Below are 12,630 nucleotides of genomic sequence, written 5' to 3'. Positions count from 1 at the left end.
ACGAGTAGAAAAACAAAACTGCTCTGTTATTGCACGCCGGTCTTGGCTGATTCATAATACGATACCAATGAGACAGAGGTTTTGTTGAATAAACCGTGAGAAGGAAAAAAGGTGGGAAGACTTGACTGAAAGCAGAAAGTATTAGTATTGTGAATGAAGAAGGAATAAGGTCTGTGCCATGGAAGACTGAAGAGTGACTAGTCCCAGCATAACTGCACGCACTCACCCTTGAATCACCGCATACTTTGTCATAGACGGTTAAGAAATACCAGATGCATTTTCAAAGAGTCTTCATCTGCACAGCAAAGGTCTATAAGCCTCGAGGCAGTATGCAGAATTTTGCAAGAGGTAGTTGTTTATTTCTTTTTTAGCAGCTGAATATCTATGACCCCACCCCCCCACCCCCCCCAACACAACCTCCTACCATTGTAATTTCCAGTTCTGCTGTGGAGTTGTAGACAGGCCAATAGTTTGCGGGTGGTGAAATTAGGCCAAATATGTTGAAAGCAACCTAGCAGAGCATTGACTTAGCTTATTTGCAAAAACAAAACTTTATGTTCTTGATGTTGGAACTCTGACAGGTACATCATCATCACCACAGGTGTCACAAAGCTGATGTGCTGTTAATATTCTGCAGATACTGAGTGAACCTGATAAATGCGTTAAAGCCTGCGACGACTGCGTTTAAAATCTTTGCTCTTTCCTTTATATGTTGAGCACCTCCTGCTTTATTGCAGTGTATTTTTAAATTAATTTTCCTAATTTCATCTTGACTCTAGGTGAACCAGTTCAGGCAACTTTACGCAAAGGTGATCAACGACAAGCACGATGACGTCATGGCCAAGTTCGGCGCCATCCTGGCCCAGGGAATCCTCGATGCAGGTCGGTCTCCAAACAGAGTTGCTGTGGGTTTATCCATGTCAGTCACTGAGTGAGAGAATGAATGGGTATGCGGTCCCGCCTGCCTCACATGCCTTCACCACTTAGTGGAGTACAAAAAGATGTGTAATTCTTAATTACACGGTAAAACAAGTGAACGGCTCTACATGTTAGGCGGGTTTGTGGTTTTGTGTGCGCCTTAATTGGAGTTCCTTTGCACTCGAGCAAACAGTAACCCCCTCCTTTGGCTGACCACCCGTGCATTGCGTTTCTGGAACAGATCATGCTAAAGGTGCATTAGCGCCTGCCAGCCCGTACCTCAGCTCCGCTCTGCTCGCAGCCATATGGCCCGTCGGTCTCCCTGCGGTAATTATTGTTTGTCTGATAGTCTCTGTGTTTGTGTGTCTGTGCGGCTGTTTGTAGACACAAGCAAGCAGCTTGTGTGTGTGCGTGTGTGTGTGTGTGTGTGAGGTCCTACAGAGCTGCATATCATCACATGGAGAACTCGTATGTATGCAAAAAGAAAACCCCAGTGTAAGGGTTTCATCTAAATACAAGTATGTGTGTTAATAGCAGGGAAACACACTGAAATACACTCTCAGGTGTTGCATTCTTCACAAAGTGAACCCGAGCACCTTTACATGACACTTTTTTCTTTTCTTCATTAAGCACAGCATTGGCTCGCTGTTAACTCGGCCCCTCTTGCTCTCTGATTAACGGTCATTTTGTTCTGGGTAGATTATCCATGTTGATGACCGACAGGATTTCCATCATGCTTCAGATCAGGCGCAATAAATTCAGGCCAGGATGTCCCTGCTTGAGACCAAAACCCCTGATTCTTCCCACCCTCAGCTCTCTTTCCTGCACAAGCTGCTTAGCCCTGTTTTCAGTGCAGAATATACACTACTCCCGTTTGAATGTCAGACATGCTCAGGCTCATGCGGTACGAATGTTTAAGTATTCTCGTCCTTCCAGGGCCTTGGGAGTGTTTGAGGTGCAGGGGTAATTGTATTTAATTTGACTGGCGGAAGCGATTAGAGCTCAGTTTCATGATAACTGGTGCTCATTACCCTGAAAGCCGTCAGTCTCCTGCTTTCCTTCTCTCACTTTGCGTCCACGTCTTTTCCTCCCGCCTGTATTTTCAGGCTTTCTCCCAGTATTTGATGCAGTCTGAATCAAGTGTAATTAGCTTTCGCATTCTTATGTAAAAAAAAAAAAAAAAAAAGAAAAAACAAGAAGAAAAACCAAATCATGCCACGTCTTGTTGTTTTTATTCGATGGAGCTGTTTCTTCACACCCAAACATGCAGGCCGGCTGTTGATGTAGTCACGTTACACCTTTTTAAGGGATCGCAGTGGATCTGCGCACCTCTCTCACCTACTCCTTGGAATGAAAATTGGCCCACCAAAGTGAGAGTTGGCGAAAACAGCGGGTGGGGGAGAACCTGTTACTGAAGTGCACTCGAGCTCTTCTAAGTATTTAAGAGACTCTCAAGCACACGCTCGTGGTGCGTTGAGCTAGCCTCGTTACTCATTCTGGCCAACATTGAGCCCATGGGACTGGAATGTCTCGTACACCGGCTCAGATTTGAAGATAAGGCCCCGTAATTAAATCATCCGAGTGACCTCAGGTTAGAGTCGCTGTAGGAGAAGAGGGCAGCAGATGATTTAAGTGCTATTGTTTAGGCTGATATTACTTTTAGTTGGAAGGGCTACTCCCTAGTAACCTTGTCATTAAAAAAAAGAAGTGGTTTTCTCTTTATCTCTATAGAAATGATGAATTCATCCTGGTTGCGCTTCCTCTTCCTCCTCTTTCTGTCTTCTGCCATCCCTCCCTTCTGTTTATCCAAGAATTGCTTGGGTGGGCTGTTATTCTTTTGCTCTTTCAAGTTACACCCTTGACCCCTGTTAATCACCCTTCTAGCCATTTTCATAGATAAAAATAAAATACGATATAAATAGATGTCTTTTTGTTGAAGTCAGCAGAACATCTTGATGTTTTTGAACCTTCAAGCTGAGATACACTGCCTGCACAAAGAAAATTTTTTTAAAAAATTATATAATATTTCCTTTCAGTGTTTCTTTATTTTTTGTTGCCAAGTTCTTGTGTTATTGATGGGAGAGTAGCACCTCTGAAATGTCCTCCAGAACAATGCAAAAGATTCTCAGTGGGGTTAAGTTGTGGGCTCTGTGGAAACCGGTCCATGAAACCTGGCGTGAGGAAAATCTGGTCATTCACCATATTCGGACAGTCAGGTGACCTTGTTTTTCGCCACACAATGCTGCTGTTTAGTCTTTGCATTTTACGTGACCCTGCTAGAACAAATTGCATCTTTCCCACCTCCTTGGGCGATGTCTTCCAACATGGCTGTTTAATAAATGAGAAGCTACTTGCTGCATGAGATAATAATCATTGTAGTAATTACTCAGGGGAAGGCTCTTAACTCTTTGCTTTTATTATTTGGTGAACATTAAACTGAGCTGTGTATAAACTGTAACTGCTCAGATGTAGATGGAAAAGGCATTTGGGATCTTTTCAGGATGGCAGACACCTCTTTGGATGTAGATCACTTATTAATGCCATGTCCAGCTCAAATCGGATGATAATGAATGAGGCCTGTCATGCAGGATGCTTTAGACAATGCATTCCTGGATGTAATTGTCTTGCCATGCACATCCTCATATTTTATATTCTGCCCTGAGATCAACGGATCACACAGAATGAAGCCAGAAGGACAAAGCTCCTTTGGGTGGTGAACATCCTGGTCTGTACCCCTGTTAACCTCTTACTCCCTGATTACTCTGCCAAGTCTCAAATAATGTGTTTCACTATCAACTGTAACTGTGTCACATGAAAGAAAAAAGCTGTTTTCGCCATCAGCATTCTGGTTATTGTTCAAAGCACAGTTTCCTTTTCTTTTCCGTTTTCCCCTCGACTTAGCCCGTGACCTGGGTTTCAGTCTGTTTATGTTAGGTGTTGACGGCCAGCGGCGCTCAGCATTTCATTTGTATCATTGCGGCTTGCTTGAGGTTTGCTGCTTTTCAGTGCTCTCCTTGTTTTCAGACCTTCAGATATTATGCAAGAGCCTGTAATTTAGACAAGAGCTCCCTCTCATCAGTGGTTAGCACATAAAGCAGAAGTAGGTTCAATAATAAATGAGTGTGTCTTTTATGTTGTGGGCACCGATAAATGGGGTCTTTTTGGAAATGTACGACTGATAATTTTGGAATTAGCACTAGGCTATGATGGTAGCAAATTATATCCAGTGCTGCGGACCATGTTATGTTTGGCCCATAAGAAACATTAGAGATGATTGTAAACACGTGGGTCCGTCTGAAGATCAAAAAAGAACCAGCAGCTTAAAAACGTATTAACTCCAACATAGAGAAACATCGGAGTCCAGACCAGCTAAATCAGTGTTAACATAATCAGGGGTTCTTCCTTAGGGGGTCAAAGGTGACAGAAAATTTGAGAACCTGCCATCATGGTCTTTAAGCCTTTCTTGTCTCATTTTACTGAAATGCTCTCTAACCTTTGTGCTTTCTGTCGTCCAGGTGGACGTAACGTGTCCATCTTCCTGCAGTCCAGGACGGGTCACACTCACATGCCGTCAGTGGTCGGCCTGCTGGTCTTCACTCAGTTCTGGTTCTGGTTCCCTCTTTCCCACTTCCTGTCCTTGGCCTTCACACCAACCGCTATAATCGGCCTCAACAAAGACCTCAAGGTACCGAAGCATTTTATTATTTACAAGCCTCAACCTCAACATGTTTAAAGTGGGCTATGGTGTCTGGTAGATTAGTCCCACCTATGTGTTTATTATGTGTTTATAGGTGAGCCTTGTTTTGTATGTAGGAAACAGCAACATGAGGTCTAAGATATGGCTGCTGAGCTTGTAGTTATTGCTGCATGTCGTGCAGGAAATATTTAGCCTCTTGTCTTGGGAACAACTGTAACCAGCAGCCGACTCCTAACAAGGCTCTCCTGACTTTTTGCCTGTTCTGGCCGCCTGCCACTCGCACTATGGTGCCAAAGGATCAGCGTGACATATTGTGGTGTTAAACTGGTATTAGATGAGCTTAAGCTCTTCTGTCCTACCCGAATCAGCAGCACCGGACACCTGGGACACTGACACCCTTTTGAGGTTTTGTGAATTCCCAACGTTACAAAGCACTAGAGAATATACTCTGTGTAAATCCCTGAATAACCAGGGCCGGGGACAGCGGGGTTTAACAGACTCGCCGCACCCCGGAAAGGTTTGTCAGGTCGAGTTCTGCTGCACAGCACAAGCCTTCACAGACGTTGAGCCTTACCATAGGTGAAAACAACATCCTTGTCACTTGCCCTGTGTTTTTTAAAGGCTGCAGGGGTGCTCTGTTGGACCATCGAGACAGTTTAAATCATTTAGTTTCAGTGAGCTTTTATAATGTGAAGGCTTACACTGAACAGAAGGGACCTGGTGCTGCTGTCGCTGGAGATCCTCTTTAATGTTTGTCTAGCCAAATCCGACAGAGCAGTTCTTCATTTTCACTTAAGTTTCAGTCTGCAGCTATTAGGAGGAAAGCACTGTCACAAGCAACCCCCTCTTGTGTAACTGGTCAAGTATTCAAATGGGTTCAGACCGAGCTAATGTAAGCCAGGCTTTCTCCAGCTTCAACCTCTCTGCAAGCATTTTTTTTCAGGTAACAGAGGATTCCCTTGCTTAAAGGTGTCTGTTTTGAAGTAACTGAAGGAATAGGAAGTGCCAAGTCCTTGAACATCATTCAGGAAGGATTATAAAATACAGCCTGTAATAGATGACGCTAAGTGGCTGTCTCTTAGAGGGTGCTTCAAACAGGTGCTCTGTACTGTAGCGAGAACGTCAGTCAGCTCATTTTCAGTTACACTGTGAACATATGAAACATGTTTACAAAGTTTTTTTTATTCTCCTCTCTTTTTCAGATGCCTAAGGTGCAGTACCGCTCCAACTGTAAGCCCTCCACCTTCGCCTACCCACCAGCTCTGGAGGTTCCCAAAGAGAAGGAGAAGGAGAAGGTGAGCACTGAGGCGCCGCAGCACATCAGCTTGTTTTGCTTTCCCTTTTTCTGAAATTATTAGTTCAGGAAAGCTGATCCCGCTCCGTATTGATTTGCAAATAATTTCGAACCCTCCCTGTAAAGACTCATCATCTTCCTGCCCGTCGTGTTTATTATTGTAGAATCTCTGGCCTTTTTTTTTTTTTTTCTCAGTTGCTCATTTCACAATCCAATCCTGCCCTTGGAGAATGTAATGAAAGACATTTATTTTGTGGTTCACTAGTTTTGTACATTTTAAGCCATGTTTGTAGAAGGTCTTAATGTCTGTGGTAACGTCTGACGTCGTGGAAATGTCTGTGCTCGCTCTCTCGCTCTCTCGCTCTCTCTCTCTCTCATGCCAGGTATCCACCGCTGTTCTCTCCATCACAGCCAAAGCCAAGAAGAAGGAGAAGGAAAAGAAAGAGAAGGAGGAGGAGAAGATGGAAGTGGTGAGTGGGGAAAACAACCCAACTTTCCTGATTCATTGCTAATAATCGTATTGTGTTTTTTTTTTTCCCTGTTTAATATTAATTTTTAAAGATATTACTATTTTTTGTAGTTGTTTTGATTATTATTGGAGAAAGCAGCTTTACCTCCAGGAACAGAAAAATCCAACAAAATCGAACCGTAACCACGCTGAGGTTGCTTTTCTTAAATGAAAACAGAAGGATGGTTGTTGGTACTCAGGTCCTTCATTTCTGCAGTTGAAGTTAAAGCATTTATTATATTTTATAATCGTGAAACTCTTCAGCTGTAGCGAGATGTGCTGCAGCCGCTGTCCACCTGTTTAGCTGCTTGTTAAAAAGCTAATCAGCCAATCAGATGGCTTGTAGACATGGTTAAGATTAAAATGCTGAAGTTCAAACCAACCATCAGAATATCGAAGAAAATGATTTAAGTGACTTTGAATGTGGCGTAGTTGTTGTGCCAGGCAGGCTGGTCTGAAGCTTATTTACAGAATCTATTTGGATTTTTCTACTCAACCATCTTTAGGTTTTATAGATGATTCTGGAAAAAGTGAAAATGCCTTGTTTATGTTGGAGGAGAAAGGCCAAAGTGGAGCTGATAGGAAGGCAATAAACTCATTACAGCTGAGGCATGCAGAAGAGCATCTCTCAACACACCACACGTTGACCCTTGAAGCAGATAGGCTGCAGCAGCAGAAGACCGCACCAGGTCCTACTGTCAGCCAGGAGCAACAAACTGAGGCCACTGGGGCTGGTCAAGTTTAAAGTTTAAACTTAAAAATATGGCCTAGACTGAGTCTCAATTTCTGCTGCCTCATTCAAATGGTAGGATCAGAATTAGTTGTAAACAACATGAAAGCTTAGCCAAGATACTGAACTCCAGGTTGCTCTCCAATATTTTCATCAGAGTGCGACTGTTAGAAAGCATTTAGGTGCAGGAAAAAGTGCTTGTAACGACGGGGGGATTGAGGCATGGTGTGTGAAGCACTGTTCTACTTGAGCACTCAGTTATGCCAACAGTTCAGGTTGGTGCTGGTGGTGTAAGGGTGTGGGGGATATTTTCTTGTCACACTTCAGGCCCCTTACTACCAACTGAGCATCATTTAAACACCATACCTGAATGTTGTTGCTAACCGTGTCTATTGTTTTATGACCACAGTTTGTCCATCTGGTTCCAGCAGGATAATGCTCAGAAAGATCCAGTCATCTCAAACTGGTTTCTTAGACATAACGCTGATCCCACTGTACACAACTGGACTGCAGCATCTATGCGGTGCTTGTTGAATCTTTGCCACCAAGAATTAGGCAGCTGTGAAGGAACGAGTCCAGCCTGGTCCTTGTAAGGTGTACCTACTAAAGTGGCCAGTGAGCGTATAATATAGTGTCTGTCTTTGCTTTTCGCCTTTGGCTTCAGTCACCACGCAGCAGTCCATCTTTTCTACTAGTGTGTTTTTTGCACTTAGAGTATTTGTGCTTTTTTTTCTCCTGTAGCTTTTGTTGTCATCAAACAAATGAAAACTTTCCTGTTAGTCAAATCAAATGACAGCTGTATGAAAAATGAATGGAGTAGCGCAGCATACACCCAGTTGTTTCTTTTCTTAAAGTCTCTTGAGCTTTTCACTCATCCACAGCCAGCGTTCAGACACCCCTGTCAGTAAAGAGCCAGTATGACTTTCATTGGGATTTTCTCTGAGTGTAGGCCGTGTGTTTGATCCTCTCTGCCACGCTACATCTCAGCTCTGGTGCTGAGAGACGAGCCTGGAAACGTCCTACGCGCTCACATCTCAGGCTTTTGATTTTATTTGGCTTAACTCGAAGATGGTGGTTGAAGGAAAGGTACCCACTAAAACTGGGGTCAGACGGTTCACTTGCTTATTCATAATCCATCAGTACTCGTTGTGCCTCATTCGTAGTTTTCCAGCATTTGCTGAGCAGCCCGACAATTCATTTGCCATCAGCGGTGCCAGAGCAGGAAGAGCAGGCTGATTCACAGAAATGGAAAGATGGAGGGGGGAGGGTAGAATTTATTACCCATGACACCTCAATAATGTCCAATTCACAGTAGAAAGAAATTATTCCGAGTCAGGGACTAGATCTGTTCAGACAAAGCAGTAAATGAATATACTGTAAGTACTTCTAGTGGCCCTGATCCTCATTCTTCCTTCGCAGGAGGTCCAAGAAGGTGAGAAAGAGAAGAAGGATGAAGAGAAGAAAAAGGAGGTGGAGCCAAATTTCCAGCTCCTGGAGAACCCAGCCAGAGTGATGCCAGCTCAGCTCAAAGTCCTCACGATGCCAGAGACCTGCCGCTACCAGCCCTTCAAACCGGTAACTCAAAATCCACCAGATGTGGACCGAGATCCACATTTTCTGTTTTTTATGAACTTGATTGTTCAGATTTTACATGACATGCTTCAGAAAACAAACAAAACAAATCGAGTTAAGGTCAAAGCCCCTTCGGTCCGTCACTCCTGTTAATATCTGAGTCATTTGGTTTTAGGCCCCTCTCAGAAAATATGAACATAGCTTCTTTTACTGATAAAGTCAGCAAAGTCATTATTTTCATGTACAGATTACACCAAAATTTATTTCCAGTATAACAACATGAGGTCTCCACCACAACACAGCACCCAAATAGATTGTTGAATGTAATCATTCTGCTCATTTTTTATTGTTTACAGCATCGGTGCTTCTGTGACGTCTCAGATGTCCCCTGAGTCACAGCATTTACACGTGATATTTCTAAATGAGTGCTAAGCATCAGAGAGCAGAATTTAACAGTGTAACAGTATCTCTGATTATTTTCCTCTAATATAAATCGTTCAAATTAAGATCCAGGCCGCGGGTTGATTTTGGCCTCGTTCGATTAAAAAGTGCAGAATCTCCCCCGTCCAGGCCCATAAACCCGAGCGCTGCGGTTCTCCTGTAAACGCTGACAGTTTTCCACAGTAAACGGCAGGACAGCGTGCACTCACCCCAGTCCTGTAAAGAGGAAGTACTGTTTGATTTTTCTGTCCAGCGAGCGAAGCTCGGTGTACTACACTGTACATGTGTCCCTGCTTGTCTAAGGTTTTGGTAATGCTGCTTTCCTCTTAAGGGTTTGTTTTAGGTTCCAAAAGCAGGTTTAGGAAGTGAAGGGAGGTTTACAGGACTTATCTTGAAATCTGCTCAGTGTTAAGAGGCTTATTATATGGAGATTAATACAAGACTTCCTGTCTTTGGGTCTCTGTTTGGCTTGTGTGTAATCTTTTACTTTTTTGGGCGCATATGTAAACCTTTAATTTGAATTATGCAAATCCTCAAAAGTATTGCTTATTTAGAAATACTTCTGATATACCTACACTTCTGTTATAGATGTACTGTTACACTGAATGTAAATATTTCATTAAATGTGTCTTGAAGAGAATTTAAAATACATTTCTGTGTCTGACCCTCTGTTTGAAACTGGATGCACATCTGTAATATGGACTTGCGTACATAACTGTGGGACTCTGTCATGTACTGGGCTCCTGCGTTTAAAGACAAAAAATATGTAAAAGTGTATTAAGTACATATAATGCACCACATGGACAAAAGTACTGGGTCACATGTATGGTCATGGAAGCCGATGCCATGAAGCTCCAAGCACACAGTTTTTGAGCGGCCGGGAATCAAACCACCAACCTTACCCCAAATGCTAGCTGAGATTTGGAGCTCTGCATGTATTCGGTGGCTCTGCTCGTTGCCATGGTAGCCTCCTATTTGAGTTTTTAGTTTCACTGAGCTTGACCCATTTTTTAATCTTTACTAAGTGTATACAAACCTTAAACCTGTTACTCCAGACTTGTGCTAATTTCCCTCCGTATGTCACCAGCTCCATACAGGCGGGATCATCATCATGAAGGACACCAGCGAGGAGGAGGAGGAGCTGGTGGAGCCCGTCTCAGCTCACGGCCCAAAAATTGAAGAGGAAGAGCAGGAGCCTGAGCCGCCCGAGCCTTTCGAGTACATTGACGAGTAGAAACGCTCCCGAAGTGACGGTATGCTGATCATTTCTGAACTTTGGAACTTTTCGAGCGTTAAAGAATGACTGACAAAGGTGGCTTTAAATGATTTTAAGAGGCAACGCCTGTCCATGCAGTGAGCTAACAGCTGACATAGACCAGCCCCAAACCCTCCAGTGGGTTTTTAAGTCATGTTTCTTTTTGGCATAAGCAGACGCAGAGATCACAACAGCATTAGTTTAACAGCTAGCAAATCAAACCGCTGGACTGAAATGCAGCTGCTCAGAGTAAAAAAAAAAGTTAAAACTACAGTTAATTTTGTCACTGCTCTCTAGACAACTTTCTGGCTTTGGCACACTCCCACATAGCTGTCTGAGTGTTTTCGTAGGAAGTAACGTTGTGTGATAATAACACACAACGTAGGTCTGCGTTTCTGTCAAAGTATCACAGAGTTTCACCCATCGCTGCCCGAGGAATGTAAACATCACCGCCTCCTTCCTCAGAGGGCAAACCCCCTCGCTGCACTACCCAGTGAACCTGGACGCCTAATGATCACTTGCTGCTTGTTGTGTTAGTGTTGGATTGGCTGCAGGAGTGTGCGCGATTTAGTGCGATGAGACCGATGAGGTGTCACTGACCAAATTAGGGCCTCTGTGCGTATTATGTCATGTCCCGTATGAGGTCTGAGAGCTGTGAAAGATTAAACGCTGCAGAGGTCCTTGTCAGGCCGTCCTTGTTGATACGTGCAAAGTCAATGTCTACTTTAACTGGAAGTAGGTGTTGTGATGTTGCTGGTGCTGCACTGGGGCTTTTTCCCCCTGCTGCCTGCAGTGAGCTTTGGTCACCATTTCTCCCACAACTGTGTTATAGATATTCGACTGGCTCACCAGCGTGGTCCGTCACTAGCATACTTCTCCAGAAGTATGTGGAGATTGGTCTTGGCCTAATCTGTGTAGCATTCCTTTCTTCCCAATGCCGATGACATGTCCCACCTATCAAAGCTAAGGCAAAGTTGCTGGTTGACTCAGTGATGTGGTCCTGACGTTGGAGTTCTGGTATGGAGCGAAGGGCTACATCCATGGACACAAGCATGTGAGGGCGAGGCAAACACAGGTGCCTGTTTGGTGACTTAAAGTCCAGTTTCCTCCTATTAAAAGGGAGTTTTTCCTTCCCTCAGTCGCCTAGTGCTTGCTCATAGGGGGGCATCTGATTGTAGGGTTTTTATTTTACAACATAAAGCATCTTGGGGCAGCTGTTGTCGTGATTTGGCGTTATATAAATAAATTGAAAGCCTACTAGGAGTAAGCCTTGAAGCTCTCTTCTAAACTGAGTGGTTTCTGTCATATTTCAGACCTGCTTAAAGAACAAAATGACTGAGTTTGAATCAGAGGTTTGCAGGAAAACCCAGAAACTGTTCTAATGGTGGTCAAACCACATCTTGGATAAAAGCTGAGGTGTCGAAACGCGTCTTTAAGGGTACAGGGAGGTCATCGAATGTCGTACACCTAAAGGCCATCTCAAGTGTAGCTTTCTCCCTCAGGAACGTTTGCTTCCACGTGTTTGTCGTCATTCTGAAATTCCTCATTTGAATAGGCACGCTCCGATTGGGTCCGGTCCTACACACATCTGTCTCACAGATGTTTTATATCATATACTATTGTTGCTGACAGTGTGTTGAGCCCACCACATATTATTTATCATCAATCTCATCAACTCTCCACACTGAATACAGTTGTTCTGAACCCAAATGTAAAGGATACGCTGCTTATTGTGCATTTATCCCTCACGACAAGCACGGAGCTGTTCAGTGATGTGAACATTCACATGTTGTAAACACGAGAATCTTTTCAGTCTGCGTGTGATATGATTGCAGCTCCACGGGGAGAGCGCTGGGCAGTGGTGTCATTTCTTACTGCTTCTATGGATTAAATGACTTCAGCTCAATTAATAAAGCCCTGAATTGTCTTTGATTGTCTAACGTTGTTTTATTAATCAAAGGACGGGGGCGGGGCATTATTGTGACGTACTGGTAATGGCTTTTTTCCTTCCTCCTCAGGCATCAGAAGAGAGATCCCAGCATGTTGGTTCAGCGTCTCCCCTCCACATCCATGTATCCATCCACCTCTCCGCTCGACTGCTTCTTCGACACGTTCCTTTCCTGTTCTAGCTCCTCATTTGCCACCCGAGGAATGTTTTACATTCTCGTATTGTATAATTTTCAGTCCTTACAATAAAAATAACATATATATCAAA

General features: G+C 43.7%; 1 protein-coding gene across 1 annotated transcript in view; it reads left to right on the top strand.

Moving 5' to 3' along the window:
- Positions 1 to 12,630, top strand: part of psmd1 (proteasome 26S subunit, non-ATPase 1) — a 36,795-nt gene extending 24,165 nt beyond the window's left edge. The window contains exons 19-25 of the mRNA XM_026194258.2: positions 780 to 882; positions 4,434 to 4,603; positions 5,818 to 5,910; positions 6,293 to 6,379; positions 8,567 to 8,722; positions 10,248 to 10,413; positions 12,434 to 12,630. Coding sequence (XP_026050043.1) covers positions 780 to 882; positions 4,434 to 4,603; positions 5,818 to 5,910; positions 6,293 to 6,379; positions 8,567 to 8,722; positions 10,248 to 10,394 — 756 coding nt within the window. The 3' untranslated portion in view covers positions 10,395 to 10,413; positions 12,434 to 12,630. The remainder of the gene's footprint in view (positions 1 to 779; positions 883 to 4,433; positions 4,604 to 5,817; positions 5,911 to 6,292; positions 6,380 to 8,566; positions 8,723 to 10,247; positions 10,414 to 12,433) is intronic.

Source organism: Astatotilapia calliptera, chromosome 15 (genome assembly GCF_964374335.1).
Source record: "Astatotilapia calliptera chromosome 15, fAstCal68.1, whole genome shotgun sequence".
Classification (NCBI taxonomy): domain Eukaryota; kingdom Metazoa; phylum Chordata; class Actinopteri; order Cichliformes; family Cichlidae; genus Astatotilapia; species Astatotilapia calliptera.
This window is presented reverse-complemented; position numbering and strand designations above follow the sequence as displayed.